General features: G+C 38.2%; 1 protein-coding gene across 1 annotated transcript; it reads left to right on the top strand.

Moving 5' to 3' along the window:
- Window positions 1–1686: 1686 nt before the first annotated feature.
- Window positions 1687–21989, top strand: CTSS (cathepsin S). The gene is made up of 8 exons (XM_059136427.1): window positions 1687–1841; window positions 2981–3104; window positions 5191–5313; window positions 6396–6545; window positions 7639–7866; window positions 8888–9053; window positions 10345–10447; window positions 21338–21989. The coding sequence occupies exons 1-8, from the start codon at window positions 1807–1809 to the stop codon at window positions 21435–21437; spliced, it is 1029 nt and encodes a 342-aa protein (XP_058992410.1). The 5' UTR covers window positions 1687–1806; the 3' UTR covers window positions 21438–21989.
- The last annotated feature ends 425 nt before the right edge of the window (window positions 21990–22414 follow it).

The raw sequence follows: 22414 nt of genomic DNA on the forward strand, positions 1-22414 counted from the left end.
ACTACCTTATGTAATAAGTATAGAGTAAGTTCAAACTGGGTGGTATGATTTGTAAGTGTCATGAAAGTATATAGAAAGGAAAGATGAGTGAGTTAGAGAAGGCTCCCTTGAAGGCAGTACTTGAGGTAGGTCTTGCAAGACAGAGAGGTCAAGGAATAGAAAGAGCCATTTCAGAAAGACACGAATGACCACACAATGTGGGAAGCCCAGAAAACCAGCTTGACTGCAACAGAGGCTGAAAGTTAAAAATCTGTTCTAGGGGCGCCTGGATGGCTTCGTCAATTAAGGTCTGCCTTTGGCTCAGGGCATGATCCTGGAGTCCCGGGATTGAGCCCTGCATCAAGTTGGAAAAGGACTACTTTTTAAAACTGGGTTCATTCCAAGGTCAGCTACCAGTTCTGTCCTCTTAAGAGCGGACAAGTTTTATGACCTCTCAGCACTTTAATTTCCCCTCGGTAAAACAAGGACAATAATTGTACGTAATTCATTGTGTTGTGAAGATTGACTAACATTACATGAAGAGTATAGCGCATACATTGGCATAACTGGCATCCAGCAAATGTTAGCTGGAGACTGTTATAATAATAAAGTGAGTATGAAGTGCAGAGGATGATAAACATAGATGTTCTGGAAACATGAAGAAAACTAGTTGCTTTAAGTATGAGGTTCATATGTGAGGATAAATGCCTTAGTCTGTTCAGGTTTCTGTAACAAAATACCCTAAACTAGGTGGCTTATAACAACAGAATTTGTTTTCCACAGTTTTAGAGCCTAAAAAAAATTTATAATGTGGGGAATTCTCCAAACATAACAAGATTGTTCAAAAGATGCTAAATGACCATAAAAAATAAATGAGGACTATATATACTAATGTGGAGTTATTTTAGGATTTAATTTCTAAAGTATAGTTTCCAAAAATTTGAGAATATGACCTGTGCAAATATAAAATAAACATGTATCAATATTTTATTCAAGTTATCAATTGATATGGGATCAGTAAGATATTAAAACTGGTTCAAATAAAAATTGAAGTGACAGCCATTTACATTCTCTATTCAGTAGAATCTACTAGACAAAATTCATTTGTATTGCCGTGTACAGGAATTATCTACATAGTTATTCAATTTTTAAAAGATTCCATTTTTTTATTTGTCAGAGAGAAAGAGAGAGATAGAGACAACCAGGGGAAATGGAAGAGGGAGAAGCAGGCTCCCCACTGAGCAAGGAGCCAGATGCGGGACTCGATCCCAGGACCCCAAGATCACAACCTGAGCCGAAGGCAGTCACCCAAACAACTGAGCCACCCAGGCGCCCAATAAATAATTTTTTAAGAATATATTTTAATTATGAATCAAGAAATAGTTGAGTAAGAATGAGACAACAGTAATCACAGAAGTTTACAGGTATTTGTAGGAAAGCCTGGAGGAAACTCGGATTTCAGGAGCTTAATCCTATTGTCTTCATAACTAAATTTTTCCATCTGAAAGTTGGTGTTTTAAAGTGAATTATCCAAATGATGAGGGATTAAAAGGTAAACTGGAACTTCTCCTATTTTGCTGAGTTTGTTCTACTAATTGGCTCCCCTGGGGGTGGTTTTTGATGGCTTACTGTACCCACATTAACTCTAAAACTATAGAGGTGAGGGCCAGAGATAGCTGATGTGGTTAGATTTTAAATGAAACTGAAATGAAAGTTCACTTCCTCATTGCGGGTACCTCATGTGACAAGCCCAGTATCTTTTTAAAGTCAATTTAACAGAGGTCTCTTTGCTGCCTTCAAACCTTTGGAGAGGGCTCGCCTTCAGGCATGCTTACTATGGGAGCACCTGCCAGTTCTATCATGTACGTACTCTCTGGTCTTTTTCTACTCTTTGGTCTTTAAACCCTCCGTTTGTGCCTTTAACGTGCTGTGCCTACCAGGCTTTAAACCATTGGTTCCAGGAAGTAAACGAAAATATTATGCCACTCAATTTGCCTCTTGTTTCTTTGACTAAAATAATCTATTTTTGAAAAGTTAATGTCTGTTTGCACATCGAAATCTGAGGCTGAAACATAGCTTTCTTTGGAATATAATTTGAAGCTGTTTTGAATTTAAAAGAAACAGAAAAGGAAGTAGAATCCAGTTTGAGGGAGGTAGTCACTGAATTACTATTCAAATCTTTTTGTTTTAAACATAGAAGTGGTGTTTTCAAAAGTACATAAGTGCTTCCTTTGAAATAGGTGTTTTGATGATTGGGAAAACTAGTTTAAAAAAAAACCAAAATGGGGACGCCTGGGTGGCTCAGTTGGTTGGACGACTGCCTTCGGCTCAGGTCATGATCCTGGAGTCCCGGGATCGAGTCCCGCATCGGACTCCCAGCTCCATGGGGAGTCTGCTTCTCTCTCTGACCTTCTCCTCGTTCATGCTCTCTCTCACTGTCTTTCTCTCAAGTAAATAAATAAAATCTTTTAAAAAAAAAAAAAAAAAAAAAACCAAAATGACTCTAGGATTTGAAAACAATACATGGGAGTTGTCTTTCAACTACCTCTAAATGTTGTGGATATTTAAATAGACCAGTTAAGAAAAGCCCAAGTATTCAAAAATTATGAAGTTAAATTGATTTTTCAAAGCTTTGCCCTCCTCTTGAAGATAGTAGGCGGTGATGTCCCTTGGTTAGATTTGTTGGCAAATCCTGTAAAGTCCCTGCCTCCCCACCCTACCCAATCCCTCCTGCCTTGGATGAAAGTTTGATATACCAGGTATCAGGAAATTTCTGAAAATCACTTTTTAAAATGCTACTAAGTATTAGAAGTGGTATTCCAGTCATAAATCTACAGACTATCTCCCTGTGACAATAAATCCCGGGAAGTTTCCTGTTTAGTTCTGATTTGTATTGTCCTTTCGACAGACTTTACAGTGTGTTTTTTTTAATGTAAAAATTTGGTCACAATATATGCAGCTAATAACTATTCTTCTTATGTTACCTTTCCTTTAACCAAAGGAAATGGCTGGTGTGGGGACTCCTGGCGAGCTCCTATGCAGTTGCTCAGGTACAGAATGATCCCACTCTGGATCATCACTGGAATCTCTGGAAGAAAACCTATGGCAGACAATACCAGGAAAAGGTAGGTGGGATCATCACTTGAGCAATTTGCTTTTGCTCGAGTATCCTGTACTTTCTCCCCCTCAAAATGATATTCGTACAAGCAGTGATTTCAATAAATGCTTACGCACTCATTTCTTGCCAGATTCTATTCTTGGTACCAGAGATATAGCAGGAAATAGAGCAAAGTTCCTGTTTTTGTGGAGCTCATATCATAGCAGGGGAGACAGGAATTAAGTAAATAAATAAGCAGAATATAGTATGGTAGGTGGTGATAAGTGCGGTAGAAAAAAACAAAGCAAAGCGTGGGGGATCTAGTGAGACCTAGAGCTGGAGGGCTTTGGGAGACGGCTGTGAGGGGTTGGGAGTGATTTTTCTTGATATGTAACAAAAAGCTCAGGGAAGTAGCCTCATCGAAGGTGACATGTGAGCCGAGAATTCATAGAAGCCAGGAAGCAAAGTTGTAACTAGAATGCAGGTTCCAGGTCAAGGGAGGTAGGGTACATGTTTGGGAACAAAAAGACCTATTTCAGTCCCTAGCACATAGAAGCACTACCAGATGTTGTTTTTTGACTTTGAATTCCCACGATGTACTTTTGTTTTTATTTCAATGCATATTTATTGATTTTTTAAAAAAGATTTTGCTTATTTATTTGACACAGAGAGAGATAGTGAGAGAGAGAGAGAGAGCATAAGCAGGGGAGCAGCAGGCAGAGGACAGGGAGAAGCAGGCTCCCTGCTGAGAAGGGAGCCTGATGTAGGTTTCCATCCCAGGACCCTGGGATCCTAACCTGAGCCAAAGGCAGACACTTAACTAACAGCCACCCAGGCGCCCCATATACTTATTGGCTTTTTAAACCTTAACCAGGACCTGGATGGCCCCATCAGTTAAGCATCTGCCTTTGGCTCAGGTCATGATCCTGGGGTCCTGGAAGGGGTCCTGGGATCGAGCCCCGTGTTGGACTCCCTGCTCAACAGGGAGTCTGCTTCTCCCTCCCCGCCACCCCTCTCCCCTGCTCATTCTCTGTCAAATAAATAGTATCTTCTTTTCTTTAAAAACTTTAACCCTAGGGCCTCAAATAACTAAGTCCTATATCTATATAATATTTCTGAATTTGGGTGTGTCTGGCTGGCTTAGGCAGGAGACTCTTAATCTCAGGGTCCTGAATTCAAGCTCCATGTTGGGCGTGGAGACTTTAAAAAGATATTTGAGGGGCAGCTGGCTGGCTCAGTCAGTGGAGCATGTAACCCTTGATCTCGGGGTTGTGGGTTGGAGTCTCACGTTGGGTATGGAAGACTACTTAAAAATAAAATCTTTAAGATATATATATATATATATATATATATATATATATATATATATATTTCTGGGGGGCTAAGTAGCTCAGTCCATTGGGCATCTGCCTTTGGCTCAGGTCATGATCCTGGGGTCCTGGATGGAGCCTCACATTGGTCTCCCTGCTCTGCCAGGGATCTGTTTCTCCCTCTGCCCCCACTCTGCTCTTGTGCTCTCTATCACTCTCTCTCAAATAAATAAAATCTTTTTAAAAAATCCTCTAAGATATATGTGTGAAGATGTGTGTGTATATTTTGACTCTGTAAGCAAGAATTATGTATTAATTTATTTGATACATTATTTTGTATAAAAACGAAACTTTCAATAGGATGTGCACTGAGTTGTTTTCTTAGTAGTGATGATTTTTACCCTCATCCAAGTGCCTTGAGAAACAAGGCTCTAAGTTTAAACTAGAATAAGATGTTCAATTAGCATCACTATCTGGTTAAATGAATACTCTCTCTTTTTTTAATGACTCCAGTCCCTTGGAAGGAATGAAAATTACTTTTGATTAGTATTCTTCCTTGATAATTTATCTCAAAGCTCAAATAACATAATCCTTTTGCACACTTAATAAACTATATATAGTGTAAATGTGACTTTTATATGCATGGAGAAACCAAAAACTTCATTTGACTCACTTTACTGTGATATTTGCTTTACTGCAGTGGTCTGGAACTTAACCTACAATATCTTTTTTTTTTTTTTTTTATGAACCTACAGTATCTTTTAAGAAATGGCTGGGACTATGTTCTTTTTCCTTACATTTTAGAACGAGGAAGTAGCACGGCGTCTTATCTGGGAAAAGAATCTAAAATCTGTGATGCTTCACAATCTGGAATACTCAATGGGAATGCATTCATATGATCTAGGCATGAACCATCTGGCAGATATGGTAAGTAAATTACAAATAATCCTACTTTCATCTCTGTGTATGTATGATTTCCATCTTCCCAAAGGCAATTCGAAGGTAAGCAGCAAAGAAATGTGTGTGTGTGTGTGTGTGTGTGTGTGTGTGTGTGTGTACACATATGCAAAGTTAGAAAACAGTAGAATTTAAGGATGTAAGAATTTGCAGATTCCTTGTTTCATCCTACTGTGACCACTTTCCTTAATAAAATTTTTAGAGGTATATTTGAAACTTACAGGCTAGTATTGCTTTTTTTTTTTTTTAATTAATTCTAGAAAACACTGCCCAAAGATCACTCACAATCTTTTAGAGTAAGTTACCATACTTTTGTACGTCTAGACTGATAACTCAATATAGTCTACCTGCTTTCTTAATGAGGGAGTGTGGGTATTTAATATCACAAATACTCTCCCATTCTTTTTAAAATTTTTTTCTACCTACAAAGCTTTACTGTTGAGGCTGAAATTAAGAATCGTAGTACCTCTTGGAAGAGAATACACTAGGTAGGTTAAATTTCTACTTAAATGCGGCATCTCCTTTGTGATTCTTTCTACAAGGAAAACCAGTTCAGTCCACTTTTTTTTTTTTTTTTTAAGATTTTGTTTATTTGACAGACAGAGATCACAAGTAGGTAGAGAGGCAGGCAGAGAGAGGGGGAAGCAGGCTCCCCGCTGCACAGAGAGCCTCATGCGGGGCTCGATCCCAGGACCCTGAGATCATGACCCGAGCCAAAGGCAGAGGCTTTAACCCCCTGAGCCACCCAGGTGCCCCAGTTCAGTCTACTTTTTAGACAGTCCTTGAATAAAATTCTGCCTTGCTTTAAAACAAAAATCTGCCTCCCTGTGACTTTTAGTTTTTACCACTTTCTTCTTCTTCCCAATGCCTAAATGGGTGCTAAGACAAAGTGTGAAAGAGACCCAGATAGTTCACCTATCTGATAGCAGTACCTATGTTGGTCACAACTACCTCTGGTTTTTCTCAATTGTTAAAAACATTCACAGTTATGGTTATTAGAATATTGAAAAGAAGGTCATAAGTGAAAGGAGATATATATATTTGTCTTGCAGACCAGTGAAGAAGTGTCATCTTTGATGAGTTCCCTGAGAGTTCCCAGCCAATGGCAGGCAAATGTCACTTACAAGTCAAATTCTAATCAGAAATTGCCTGATTCTGTGGACTGGAGAGAGAAGGGGTGTGTTACTGAAGTGAAATACCAGGTGAGTATTGTCATCCCAGGCTTCTGTACCCCAGGAAGAGCTCTCTCCTCTGTCAATACTTAGTCTAGCTACATAATTTGGCAGTGGAATCTCCCTAATGTTATTTCTAATGATTTTTGTTATTCTCATCTTCCCAATTAAATTGTAAGCTCCTTGGGGACAACGACCACATATCATATTTTATTTGTATTCTCCAAGGTTTAGTTCTTGTTTAGTCCTACTATAACCACTTTCTTCAACAAATTTTTTAGAGGAACATTTGAAACTTGCAGGGTACTATTGCTTTTAGTTTTTTAAATCAATTATAGAAAGCATTGTCTAAAGATTACTCACAATCTTTTAGAGTAAGTTAGCATACTTATGTAAATCTTTTTTTTAAATATTTTATTTGTTTATTTGACAGAGAGAGACCACAAGTACGCAGAGAGGCAGGCAGAGGGAGAGGGGGAAGCAGGCTCCCCACCAAGCAGAGAGCCTGATGCAGGGTCTGATCCCAGGACCCTGAGACCATGACTTGAGCCAAAGGCAGAGGCCTAACCCACTGAGCCACCCAGGTGCCCATATTACATAAATATTAGTTGATTATTAGACTTAGAATACCAATGGTTAGAACTCTATTAGACAAAACTGTGAACGGAGCAAATATATTTCTTTAAGACAGATTTCTAGCGCCCATGCACTGGATCTTCTAATAAGCCAATTGCTTGGGAAACAGTATTGTGTGTGAGAGAGAATATCCATCAGGAAATCTCTCCCTCCATTTCAGGGTTGAAGGAGAGGAAAAACCTAGAGCTGAAATTGTACCAGTCTAGTTCACTCATGACTAGGCTGGCACTGTTACAGTAAAAAATACAGTATGGGTTTTTATAAATTTGTTCCTATGTTTTTGTATTTCCTTTAGTTCACTTTAAGGGATGCCTGGGTGCCTCAGTCAGTTAAACATCTGACCCTCGAGCTCAGCTCAGGTCTCGATCTCAGGGTCATGAGTTCAAGCCTCATGTTGGGCTCTACACTGGCCATGGAGACTACTTTTAAAAAAAAAAGGGAGCAGCAAAAATCCTAAATTACCTCTGTGCCCTTGTCTGTGTTTTAGGGTGCTTGTGGTGCTTGTTGGGCGTTCAGTGCTGTGGGGGCCCTGGAAGCACAGCTGAAGCTGAAAACAGGAAATCTGGTGTCTCTGAGTGCACAGAACCTGGTAGATTGCTCAACTGAAAGATATGGAAATAAAGGCTGCAATGGTGGCTTCATGACAAAGGCTTTCCAGTATATCATTGATAACAACGGCATCGATTCGGAAGTTTCCTATCCCTACAAAGCCATGGTGTGTCACAAGCAAACTTTTTGTGCTGCCTGGGACCTTATGCTATCCCTTGACTAACTGAGCTAAACCCACAACCAAGCCAATCACTTGAGAAGCAGTGTATGAAAATCCTGGTCAGGAATTCTTAAATTTTTAAGAGTTCACTCCTTTTTCAGTAGTCTTCTTAATTCATCAGTGGCACACTGGTTTTAAGCAAGTATAATTCACAAAAAATGGATTTTCAGTAGGCCTTAGAATTCTTTCTGTCCATCTGCCTGGTATTTCAGCGTGTTTTTCCTACAGCCTCCCATGCTCAACCTTATTCTCAGATCATCAGTCACACCATTCTCCTACCTACGAAAAAGCTAAATAATGCTCTCTTCTTCCTCCTCACAAGTTCATTGCATGTTTTGTTAGATGAATTAATATATCTGTATTACAGAAAATTTAGGAAAGAGAAAGAAAATACCACTCCAAAACCTCCTACCTTAACCACCATTAATTTGGTTTATTTCTTTCAAGTTCTTTGTCCTCTTAAGCATTTAAAAAACCATATGTATATGCACAACAAAAGTGAATTTGTAATTTCTCTTTTCCTACTAAAATAAAAATATACACTCTAGGTGTTTTTCAGATTATATGGTCTTTGTAAACCATCATTTAAACTGCAGATCATCTTGTAGGCATTATATCATCAAAAAGATTTTAAAGTTCTAGTATAGATTTTATGATCTTTACATAGTATACCTCCCCAATCCACCTGAGAACCTGAGGGACATTATCCAGCAACTTCTGCATGCATAAAGATGTTCACAATTTTAAACAATACAATAGTAATGTATGTCGGCTGTTACTGGTGAAACACGGAATGGTTAAGGTTTTGGGGAGATTTGCTTTTTCTTCTTTTAAATGAGGAAGGAACCTTAGACATTTGAAAGACTAAAGGAGACAAGAAAACATTTGAAATCCAGACTTGGGATGTTGGTGATATAAAAGAAGCTGAAGGATACTTATTTATTTGATTTATAATCTTTTTTTGCAGGATGGAAACTGCAGGTATGACTCAAAACATCGAGCTGCTACATGTTCAAAGTATACTGAACTTCCCTTTGGCAGTGAAGATGCCTTGAAAGAAGCTGTGGCCAATAAAGGACCTGTGTCTGTTGCTATTGATGCGAAACACTCTTCTTTCTTCCTGTATAAAAGTGGTAAAAACTCAGATATTTTATCTTCTTGTTATATGCTGCCCCTGCACCATAAGAAAGAATATTATCCTTCCCCATCACCCCATCTCTGAGTGTTTAGGTTAAACATAATCCTCCATTTCATATATATATATTTTTTTAATATTTTATTTATTTATTTGACACAGAGAGAGAGAGCACAAGTAGGCAGAGAGGCAGGTAGAGAGAAGGGGAAGCAGGCTTCCTGCTGTGCAGAGAGCCTGATGTGGGGCTTGATCTCAGGACCCTGAGACCATGACCTGAGCCGAAGGCAGCGGCTTAACCCACTGAGCCACCCAGGTGCCCCTTTTTCATATATATTTTTTATATCCAGTTCTAATTAGTTAAGTAATACTCATCAAAATTTACAATACTTCATGCTGAGTACTATGATAAATTCTTCCCATGAATTATCTTATTGAATCCTTACAATAGCCCTATTTCACAGATGAACAAGTCACACGTTAACTGGCATAAAGTCATACAGTCTGGAAGTGGTCAGTGAGGATTAGAAACAATGCTATTTGACTCCAGAGCCTGGGCTCCTAACCCCTGGAGCCACTGTGCACTGTAGGTACAGCACTGTGGGATACAAGGAGAGCACCCGCCAATGTTAGAGCATTGTGTTAAACCAAACCTCTACTGTTTTATTTAAAACAAACAAACCAGCAAAGAAACTCGCCCAAAGATCATTTCATATCGTAAAGGATAAAAATATATGGAATAAACAATTTAGGAATATATAAAAAGAAATACAGTAACTGACGTGATATAAGTTAAAATCTTTAGAAAAAGGGGCACCTGGGTGGCTCAGTTGGTCAAGTATCCAACTGTTGATTTCTACTCAGATCGTGATCTCAGGGTTGTGGAATCGAGAACCATGTCAGGTTTTACACTCAGTGCAGAGTCTGCATGGGATTCTCTCTCTCTCTCTCTGTCCCTCCCCTTGCTCATACTCACTTGTGGTCTCTCTCTCTCAAATAAGTAACTAAAATCTTTTAAAAAATAATTAGAAAAAGGTAGCTGCTTATCAAAGATTTCCAAGGGAACTGTGATTGGATTGATGCCAAAGTTGGCAAGAAAACTGACAAATACAGCATTGATGGCAAAGAATTATTAACTCTAATTAGTTTGATGAGAGTATATGTTCCTAAAATTATAATTCAACTTGCTTCCTATATATGCAAATCAGTCTACTAAAAGCAATAGCATTTTCAAATGTCCTTCACTGCCACATATGGTTCACTATTTTTCTCCACCCACATTTTATTCTCAGGTGTCTACTATGACCCATCCTGTACTCAGAATGTGAATCATGGTGTATTAGTGGTTGGCTATGGTAACCTTAATGGAAGAGACTACTGGCTTGTGAAAAACAGGTAATATATTTGCTCTTAAGTGTATATTTAATTAAAATAAGGAATTTGATGGAGCTTCAACCAATGCTTTCCTGTGATTATGATGATAATAATATCAATAATGATAAACATTTATAGCTTCTTATAAAGTGACATTCAAAATTAATTACTCAGTGCTCCCATTTCTTCACTTCCTGTTCTGGCTTCAGCAGTTTTCATGATTTATCTTCTACAATACTTCTCTGATCATTCCTTCTCCTTTATAAATATCTATTCCTCTGCTTAGCCCCCAAATGTTGGTCTTTCCTCCAGGGCTCCATCCTTTGCTCATTACTCCTCTTAGCCTACATTTTTCTTATGATTTTAGCTATAACCTATATGCTGATAGTTTCCAAAGCTTAAGCCCTAGCTCTGACCTCTGCCCTGAAATATGGACTTATTTATCTGGACATACCCACTTCCATGTATCTTAGCTTCTCCAAACTCAATATGTCCAAGGAATTCAGTTCCCTCTCTACCATATTGTCCTCTCCAGAACTTCCTAACTCACTAACTGGCAACCACACACAACACAGTCACCCAACAAGATACTATGGATTTATTGTAGGCTCCTCAAGATCTAATCAAGCAGCAAGTCAATCTAATTTCCCACATATTTGTCCTTGCCTCTGTCCCCTCTCCATTTCTTCCATTATTGCTTTGCTTCAGACATCTGTGGCCTTCAAAGTGGTCTCCTTTACTCTCAAATCCATCTTTTGTGCTGCTTCCAGACTGGTGTGTCTCAAATATGACAAACTGGGGTTATAACTATTCTACAGAGTACCCTTTGGTATAAATGTTCCCCAGTGGGGGCATCTGGGTGGCTCAGTTGGTTAAGCCGCTGCCTTCAGCTCTGGTCATGATCCCAGGATCGTGGGATCGAGTCCCGCATCCAGCTCCCTGTTCACCGAGTGGCCTGCTTCTCCCTTTCCCTCTGCCTGCTGCTCTGCCTACTTGTGCGTGCTCGCTCTCTCTCTCTCTCTCTCTGTCAAATGAATAAATAAAATCTTTGGAAAAAAAATGTTGCCCAGTGGGGAAGACAAGTCATCTATGGTTGTGGTCTCTGCCTGTCTGACCAGGCTCAATTGCTGGCACTTGTCTCCCACTTTTTATTCCAGTTACATTTAACTATGCACAGAGTTCCCATACATAGCATTTTATCTTTAATATCTTCATACCTTGGTTGTGCTGTTCCCTCTGCTAGGAACATTCTTTCTCCTCACTTGGTTTATTTCTCCTTTTCCTTCAAAACCAGCTAAGGCATTCTCTATAACAGAAATTTCCCTCTAAATCCTTGAGCTGGGTAAAATGTCTTTTTTCTATGCTCTAAAAATGTCTTATGCATACTGGAGTACTTTATGCATTATATTTAAATTGTATTCGGGATGCACCTTTGGGGTAAAGATCTGTATTGTCTTTGTATCTCTAATACAATACATGGCACACATAGAAGATGGTAGTATTTGTATGGCTTATTGGGAAGTAGTTGGGGGAAACAACATCTTGGTTCACTTGTAACCTATTCACAGCACTGATCAGCTTGGGCCTGGACCAGGGATATGAAGCAATATTTTCACTTGTATCTTTTTTCTTGTTGACTTCCTACAACGTGTATTCTAACTTCTCTTCTCTATTTTTTTTTTTTTTTTAACTTCCCTTCTCTATTGAAACTGCTCTTCTGGAAGACCATTTATATCGTTTAGTGTTTAAATCCAAAACCCCTTCTTAACACTTACTCATTCAATGAAAATTTATTAGAGATCTACAATGCTATGGGTGTTATCTAGGCCCTAGAAATACGAAAATAAACGAGAAATCATCCTGTCCCAAAAGAGCTCACATAAGAGTTCACTGGGGAATTAGATATATTTTTAAAACAGTAAAATACAAAACATTATGGTATAATGATATATGTCTCAATGGCTATAGGCCATAGATGAGGAGATGCCTAACTGCTTAAAAGTTTCACAGAGAAGGCACTACTTCCTTGTATTCAGTTTTCAGATGACTGGAATTGCTCATGTTCTAGAGGAGGAAAATAAATGGCCCAGTCACCTATAAAGGATATGTAATGGCACAGAAATGTGAACAGTTTCTCTGCTTTATAAACTCTGTACTACATTTATTTCTTTGGCATCTACGACGTGACACTATCCTGACTCATTTTGCAATATCAGCTTTAGCCTCATTTCTTATTTTCTTCCACCTGTCCCTCGTGCTCTAGCTCCAGCTATATTAAAGCAAACTCATCTGCAACTTGAGTTTCAACTGTTGCCATTATGTGGATGATACCCAATTCATAGTCTCTAAAAACAATCTCTCTACTAACCAACAGACTTCCATGTCCAACTTCCAACTTGACAGCTTTGCTAAAAAATCCAAATTTCTGGGGAGCCTGGGTGGCTCAGTTGATTAAACAACTGACTCTTGGTTTCAGCTCAGGCTGTGGTCTCATGGGTTATGAGATTGGAACCTCGGGCCCCCAACTGCCCTCACTGCCCCCATGCTCAGCAGGGAGGCTGCTTGAAGATTCTCTCTCTCTGACCCTCCTGCCATGTACGTGTGCTTTCTCTCTATCATAAATAAATAAATCTTTTTTTTTTTTAATCCAAGTTTCTGGACACCTGGGTGGCTCAGTCGGTTAATTTTCTGCCACCGGCTTGAGTCACGATCCCAGGGTCCTGGGATGGAGCCCTGCATCAAGCTCCCTGCTCATCAGGAAATCTGTTCCTCCCTTTCCCTCTGTTTTTCCCCACTTGTGTTCTGTCTGTCTTGCTCACTCTCTCTCTCAAGTAAATAAATACAATCTTTTTAAAAATTCAAATTTCCCACCTGCCTATCCTACTGCTACTCACAACACACACATTGTCTCTCTCAAAAAGTCTAAATTCATATTCTCTCTCTCCTTCCATCTAAACGACCCTTTCACTGTCTGCCCCTGAAAAGTATTTTAGAATAAGCCGAAGGGAGAATAATTCTGTATTTTGAGTAATGCATCACTATCTTCAGGTTATCAAAGCTTTGGTATCATCTTGGACTCTCCTTTCTCTCCTTCAATCCATAGCCCTGTCCATTTAGCCTCTGAATCAAATTTTATATTTCCTTCTATTCCTGCTCTAATTCAGATCCTATTCTCACCTAGCTATGGAAGTACCTTCTTAAAATGTAGATTATGTAAACTCATAGTCAAAAATTCTAAATAGTTTACCATTGTCATCATAATGAAGTCCAAATTCCTAACCAGGCACTCAAGATTCTCCATTATCCAGTTTCCAACATAGCTTTCTAGACTTTTCTTTCCCTAGGTTCTCATGCACCCATATTTACACTCTGGCCACAGTGAACTACTTACTCATCATTCCCTAAGTTTATAGCTATTTCTATTTCTTTACTTGTGCTATTTCATCTTTCTGAAATGCCCTTAAAGCCCATTGCTGCCTACAGAAATCCCACCTGTCTGTAGTGAAATGGGCACTCTCATACATTCCAGTGGAAGAATAAATTGTTACAGTCCTCCTTGAAAGCAATTCAATAATATGAATCAAAACCTATTTAAATGTTCACATTCTCTGTCCAGTTTTTTCTCATGTCTTGCAACATAAATGAAGAAAATAATCTTAAATATGAGGAAAGCTTCATATCCAATTTATGTAAATTATAGCATTCATTCTTCTTCTTTTAAAGCTTTTTTTTTTTTTAAGATTTTATTTATTTATTTAACAGGCAGAGATCACAAGTAGGTGGAGAGGCAGGCAGAGAGAGAGAGGGGGGAGGAAGCAGGCTCCCTGCTGAGCAGAGAGCCTGATGTGGGGCTCGATCCCAGGACCCTGGGACCACGACCTGAGCCGAAGGCAGAGGCTTTAACCCACTGAGCCACCCAGGTGCCCCCATTCTTCTTCTTTAATAGTGAAAACCAGTAAACCCAAAATGTCTAACAATAGGGACAATATTAAACCAAGCACATGTATTAGAAACTATATTTACTCAGACTATTATTAATAACCTAATAAAATACTTGAATATATGTTTAAATGGAGAATACATATAAACATAAAATAAATATTAAGTTTAAGGCAGTATGACCAATTTCTCTGATTTATGTTATACTAAAAGACCAGAAGGAATTATACCAAATGTTAATAATGGTTATCTTCGTCTACCTTTAAGTATTTGGAAAAGTCTTTAACAAGTACCTTATTACTTTTGGGCACCTGGGGGGCTCCCTCGTTAAGAGTATGCCTTCAGCTCATGTCACGATCCCAGGGCCCTGGGATCGAGCCCCACATCATCCCCCACATTGAGCCCCACATCAGGTTCCCTGCTCAGCGGGAAGCCTGCTTTTCCCTCTCCCACTCCCCCTGCTTATATTCCCTCTCCTGCTGTCTCTTTCTCTATCAAATAAATAAATAAGTAATCTTTAAAAAAATAAAAAGAAAAAAATAAATACCAAGTTTTTAAAAAATTACCTTATTACTTTTAAAATGAAAAAAAAAAAAACCTCACTAAAAATCCTACTCATTCTATGCCTCTATCAAATAAATAAATAAAATCATTAAATGTACATCGATATATAAATGGATAAGGAAGAAGGGATATATAACAGAATTTTACTCCATCATAGAAAAACAGTGAAATCTTGCTATTTGTGACATGTATGAACCTAGCATAATGCTAAGCAAAATAAGTTGAATAAACAAATACCATATGATTTCACTTATATTTAGAATCTAAAAAATAAATAAAACAGAAACAGACTCCTAGATACATGAAACAAACTATTGGTTACCAGAAGAGGAAGGGTTTGAGGGTTTGAGTGGATGGGAAAAATAGGTAAAGGGCATTAAGAGATATAAACTTCCAGTTATAAAATAAATAGGTCATGGGGATATAATGTACAGTATAGAGAATATAGTCAATAATATTGTAATAACTTTGTGTGGTAACTAAACTTACGAGGATCATTTGTAATGTATAAAAATATCAAATCGCTGTAAAATCACACTTGAAACTAACAGGATATTGTATGTCAGTTATGCTTTTTATTTTTTTAAAGGTCGGGGAGGAGTTTAATCTAATCTACAGATCAATGAGTAATTGAGGCCCAAAGTTATTGGGCATAGAATAATTTTAGCCTGGGGGAAAAAAATTAAAGGCATTAGCCATTAGATCATGAGAACCTTAAACACACACACACTCCCCCAAAACTAGGAAAGTACCCAGAACACCTTTAAGCCATATCTGGTGAACTCTCTAATATAAGTAGTTGCAAAATAGATGGGCCTCTAGATAATGAAGTAAGTCAATGGAGCTGATGAATGGGAGACTGAAATGCCTCCTTTTCATTCATAAATGGGATTAAGTTAGGAAAATATAAGTTGGAAAAAAGAACATACTCTATTTTCCCTCAGTGAAAGCTACTGTCTGATCTTTCAAGAGATCCTGACTCTTACAGTTAATATTCTTTAATCATTAAACATGATAGGGGTCTACATTAAACTCATATGTACTGCCTTCTTTCCATGGAATCAAAGGCTGGAAAGGAAAAAAGGAAAAAGTTAAAATCTAATGATTTTTCTTTCATATATTTAGCGATTTCTCTACAGAGAGATTAAGAATGTGCATTTGGTTTATAACTCAATTTATAACTTATTCCCACTACTCCACTGAAATCGATCTTTTCAAGATCAGCAATCACCTCCATCTTGCCTCATTAAATAGTTTTCAGGTCTCATCTTCCTGCATTCTTAACATTTGATGTATGGTTACTCTCTGCTTTCCAAAACACTTTATTTGACTTTCAGGGGATCATACCCCACCCTGGTTTTCTTCCTACTTTACCTCTCAGTCTCCTGAGTTCTGTAGTTCCTCTTATTCTTTCTTCCTTTTAAATATTATAATCCCCAGGCCTCAATTTCTCTCTCTATACTCTTCTGAAGATCTCGTTTAGTGTCGGTTTTAAACAACAAACAGGTGGTGGCTCTCAGCTTTGTACCTTCAACTCTAACCTCCTTTCTGAGCTCCAGACTCCGTGATCAAAAGCCCATTATTTGACCTCTCCACTGGAGTATTCATAGGCCTCTTTAACTTAACACATCCAAAGCAGAACTTTTGACTTCCTGCCACTGCTCCAATTTTTCCCATCTTGGTATATGCCAACAGCATTTACCCCAGGTCAAAATACTGGAACCATCCTTTCTTCATTTGCTATCTCACACCTAAACCATCAGCAAATTCTGTCATTTCTATCATCATTAAATTTTCCCAAACCTTAACACTTCTCAGTATCTCTGCTGTTACTGCTCTAGTTCAAGTCACCATCCATCTCTTGGTCTATAGCAATAATCTCCTAACTGGTAGTCACTTCCCTTCTTGTTTGCTTACGATCAGTCCTCTATATAGTAGCCAGGATGATCTTTCTAAAGCAGAAAGGAGGTTATGTTACTCTCCTGCCCCAAATGCCCTAATGGCTTTCCTTCACACTCTGAATAAAATCCATGACCTATAAAACCATGACAATTTTTGGCCTCAGCCTGTCTCTCCAACGGCATTTCCCACTACATCTGCCCATCTCCCTCAGCTTCAAGAACACTAGCTTTTTTTCAGTACCTTTTCTCAAGAGACACTTGTAATTTCTTACATATCAAGTTTATTCCAGCTCTTTTTCCAGATCTTTGCATCATTTGCACCTTCACTTACTGTCTTTGCACTAATGTTTCCTCAGAGAGACATTCCCTGACTACTCCTAAAATGTAGCCCTGATTCCCAACATTCCATATCCCCTTACTCTGCTTTAATTTTCTTCATAGTACTTATATTTTATCATATTATTTACTTGTTTACTGTATGTTTTTTATGTAGGCTTTGAAAAGACATTGTCTATCTCATTTACCTCCATAATCCTAATGCATACAGTAGTATCTGGGATAGCCTAGGAAGCTCAGAACTACAGTTTATTACAAAGGAAACTGGCATACATTCTAGAAGGAATGTCTTACAAGTTAGTAGTCTATAATATGCAGGGAGAAGGTAGCGTGGCCAACCATCTCATCATGTCAAAGACTAATGGGTTTCCCAGGCCACAGGACTTTTTTTTTGAAACCAGAATAGTTCCAGGCAAGCTGGACTGTTGGTTACTCTAGAAAAAGTCTGCATTTTGTTTAAAGGGGATGAACTCTACTTGAGTCCAATCAAATGGACTCATACTTGGATAATAACAAACATAGCCACCTCTACTCACTATTTACTACATACAGACACTGTGCAAGTTCTTCTGGTAAGTAAGAAAATTCTAGCTTCACCAGAATTTTTAAAGGATACGCATTTTATCTCCATAATACAGAATAGGACTCCTGGTACTGAGAGAGTTAAGAAACTTGCCTGCAGGTAAACAGTTTGAATGAAAGAGCTATAGAACCAGTAAAAATAAACAACTTGGTAAGGACCAGAATCAACATTTGGAGCTGACTTTGCACAGTTCCGAAGGAAAGAATTTGTCCTCGTATTTATTGAGCTTGACATTTTTAAATCAGTGTTATTCTTTAAGGGAAGGTTAGCAGGACTTACTCAAAAGAGGCCTGGGATTTCCTTTTTTTTTTTTTTTTTTTTTAGATTTTTAAAATTTATTTATTTGACAGAGATCACAAGTAAGCAGAGAGGCAGTCAGAGAGAGGGAGAAGCAGGCTCCCGGCTGAGCAGAGAGCCCAATGCGGGGCTCGATCCCAGCACCCTGGGATCATGACCTGAGCCAGAGGCAGAGGTTTTAGCCCACTGAGCCACCCAGGCGCCCAGGTCTAGGATTTTTCCAAAGTTTGGGATAGTTGATCTTGTTCTATGAAGCTGGGGAAAGTGAGCTATCCAGATTCTGAATAGGACCTCACTGACTGAGTTCATACTGCTAGTAATTACAACTCAGTTCAAATTTCATTGCCAGAACTTAAGTCCAAACTCAGTTTCTTTTTAATTTTTTACCTACTTTTTTAAGGCAGTTAAATAACTACAAAACAAAATATAGGAAGATATCGATTATGTAAAGTCCAGGATGTTCTGGTCTGAATTTCATCTCTCATGCTACCTCACTCACAGGAATAATGTAGGGTTAGGGCTAGTATAAATATTAGAGTAGGCTTTGAAGTAAAACAATCCTAGATTTGTGCCCTGACCTCATAATTAATCATCTTAGCAAACCATTTTACCACTTTGACCATTTTCCTCCTCACAGGGTGATAATTAAGTCAGGTAGTATAGGTTAGGGTGCTTAGCACAGAGCTAGGTACTCAATGAAAAGTGGCTATTAATATTAATAATAGTTTCACCTGAATTTATCATAATTGTTTTGGGATACTAAAAGAATACTCCATCTATTGATAAGAGGTGACAGTGGATTTTGGATTTTTTTTTTTTAAGATTTTATTTATTTATTTGACAGAGAGAAATCACAAGTAGATGGAGAGGCAGGCAGAGAGAGAGAGAGGGAAACAGGCTCCCTGCTGAGCAGAGAGCCCGATGCGGGACTCGATCCCAGGACCCTGAGATCATGACCTGAGCCGAAGGCAGCGGCTTAACCCACTGAGCCACCCAGGCGCCCCTGGATTTTGGATTTTATTTTAAAGATATTGGGGAGGAATTAAAGTATTTTAATCAGCAAAGTGGTAATAAATGAAAGGAAACAATAAAGAAGCCCACAAAAGACTTTAAGAAGGAGTGAGCAGAGAGAGAAGGGAAATATCAGGGCTTGTATTAACTTAAGGCCAGGAGAAAAGTGGGGACCACCTCGTTAAATGATACAAGAGGGAAAAATAAGACCTGCAAAGTGTCCACTGAATGGCTGATACAGGGAACAGTTAAGGCCTATCAGAGCACAGCCATTTTAAAATAATGCCATCTGTCTGCTTGCAATAAAGCCACATTTCTTAGTTTCTCCACTGCATGCAAAGGCACAATCTACCTCTCCTTTGAGTCCTGAGCAAAAATTTTCAGCTGTTTCCCTTTGCCTATGGAATTAAATTACGGGTTCCATAGCCTATTGTTCTAAGCTCTTCACAACATAGCCCCAACCCAACTTTCTGTCCTCTTTGTCCCCTTCTACCCCAAAGATGTGTAATTTTCCTTTCAACTACATGTTTTGCTGCTCTCCAAATATAAACACAGTAGGCACTTTCTCAAACTCATGCTTTTATTTGTATCCTAGTTATAGAACTTAATGAATTTGCTTCAGAGTATATCTACAATTACAAAAATCTCAGAATCATAAAAAAACTTAAGAAAATATTTACCTTACAAAAATCTTGTCAGTTTTTTCACTAGTCTGTGACAAAATGAGAAAATATGAATATTTTGATGTATCCTTCATAAATATACAAATTTATTTGGATCAAAGGACTATCCTTAAAGTAGAGACTATGTCCTCTTAAGTTTTGTTTTGGTGTTGAAACATCATTTCTGGGTCTCTGGGTGGCTCAGTCGTTAAGCGTCTGCCTTTGGCCCAGGTTATGATCCCAGGACCCTGGGATCAAGACCACATCGGGCTCTGTGCTCAGTAGGAAGCCTGCTTTTCCCTCTCCCACTCCCCCTGCTTGCGTTCTCTCTCTCTGTCAAATAAATAAATAAATAAATAAATAACATCTTAAAAAAAAAAACACCCCATTCTTTCTTTTACAATACAATGGTGATATAAAGAGCATTTTTTTTATGTCTGTACTTGCTAATTTAAAAATTGGTAACTTTGGAGCACCTGGGTGGCGTAGTCAGTTAAGCTTCTAACTCTTGATTTGGGGTCAGGTCATAATATCAGGGTATGGGATTGAATCCCGCATTGGGTTCCGTGTTCTGTGTGAGATTCTCTCTTCCTCTCCCTTTCTCCCTGCTCACTTGCTCTCTCCCTCTGTCTCTCTCTAAAAATCAATCAATAAATGAAATCTTTAAAATAACTATAAAATAAGGCACCTGGGTGGCTCAGTCAGTTGAGTGTTTTTCTTTGGCTCAGGTTATGATCTAAGGGTCATGGACTCGAGACCCACGTCAGGCTCCCTGCTCACTGAGGAGCCTACTTCTCCCTCTCCCTCTGCTACTCTCTGTTTCCCTTTCTCTCTCTCTCTGTCAAATAAAGAAATAAAATCTTTTAAAAAATAAAATACCTATAAAATATTGGTAACTGTATATAAATTTGTGAAATTTTTTTAATTCTCAAAGTTCATGAAATCAAAAAGCGAGAGACCGCTTTTTGACCTACAAATTCCCTCTGCAACATCTCTAACAAGTTATGCAAACCTCTGATTGAACACTTCCAGAGCCAGTGAGCTCACCTTCTCCTAAGATAGCATATTCCATTTTTTCACAGCTTTACCTATGAGAAAGTCTTACCTCAGCTCCATCTCAAGGTCAAAAAGCTGTTTGAGGGGGGCCCTTTTTATTTCTTACTTTGGAATTTCCTACCTTATGCCTTTTCCATAGTAGTCATTCAAAAATACTTCTTAGTTGACATTCTCTAAAGGAATCTAAGTTTGAAAGAAAATAATAATTTATGATCCTGTTTTGCAAAAACATTTAACGATGGGGCCTTGGAAAGGACCATAATACCCTTTCCCTGCAGGAGGTGTATTTACAAAGTAGGAGGATTAAAGCTTTGGGGTGGAGTTTATATTGTTTTCCTTAGGTATTAAGTCTATTCATCAATATAGCACTAAAGCCTTCCAAACTATCCTTTGAAAATTGCCTGAAACCCCTGGGGAAATTTTTATATTATTTTGCTCTGATTTTGTTTTATAGCTTTTCATATATAATCACTTTAGGAAAAAAACAATCTAGGAGATAAAAAGTTGATATTGTGATTTGATTATATTCATTTGTAATTTTGTGTTATTTCTTTTTCTAAAGCTGGGGCCTCAACTTTGGTGAGCAAGGATATATTCGGATGGCAAGAAACAGTGGAAATCACTGTGGGATTGCTAGTTATCCCTCTTACCCAGAAATCTAGAGGATCTCTTCATTTTATAACAAGTCCGTAAAATATAACACTTTCTCTTAACTTAATTTTACCTGCTGTAACCTGTAGAAATAAGTGTGTCATGACCAACTTACATTTACTGTACGAATAGAATATGTAGTTTGACTCTTTATTTTTTTGCTTTGCAGATACTGGAAAATTTTTGCTACACAAATTAATAATGTACTGTCTGGGTGCGCCTGGGTGGCTCAGTGGGTTAAAGCCTCTGCCTTCAGCTCAGGTCATGATCCCAGCCAGGGTCCTGGGATCAAGCCCCACATAAGGGCTCTCTGCTCAGCAGGGAGCCTGCTTCCCCTCCTCTCTCTGCCTGCCTCTGCCTACTTGTGATCTCTGTCAAATAAATAAATAAAATCTTAAAAAAAAATAATGTACTATCTGTACGTAAATAGGTCAACCTAAGAAATCTATCATGTTTGTTTTGCCACTGTCTTATTTTACATGCTTTGTCTTTTTAGTTCCCTGGTATCGTTTTTGTAATATGATAGCATATAAATGCTTAATAAATATCTCTTTTCAACTTTGTATTCGCACCACATACCATTCCTTTCTTATCCTTAGGTAACTATTATAATCTATCATGAAGATGTAAATTGTAGTATGCTGGTGAAGGGCTTTGGCAAATATAATGGAGGAAACTACTGGGTTACTAATGTCCTGAGGGCTGATATGGTATCTTTGCACATTAAAGTATTAGATAATTTTTTTAAGGTAGGCAAATACTTAAGACGTAATCTGTTTTCAAGCACTTCGGAAGAATCATTTTAATGATCAACAATTAATATACTAATACAAATTATTTTTACCTAGTCATTTAGCAATTTAGCCAGAACATTTCGGGGGCAAATAATTAAGTCAACCTGAATAAAATAACCAAACTGCGTCTCTTTTAAAATATTCCATTACTGGGGTATCTAGGTGGTTCAGTTGGTTAAACGACCCATTCCTGA

The sequence above is a fragment of the Mustela lutreola genome, chromosome 10, assembly GCF_030435805.1.
Source record: "Mustela lutreola isolate mMusLut2 chromosome 10, mMusLut2.pri, whole genome shotgun sequence".
NCBI classification, from domain to species: domain Eukaryota; kingdom Metazoa; phylum Chordata; class Mammalia; order Carnivora; family Mustelidae; genus Mustela; species Mustela lutreola.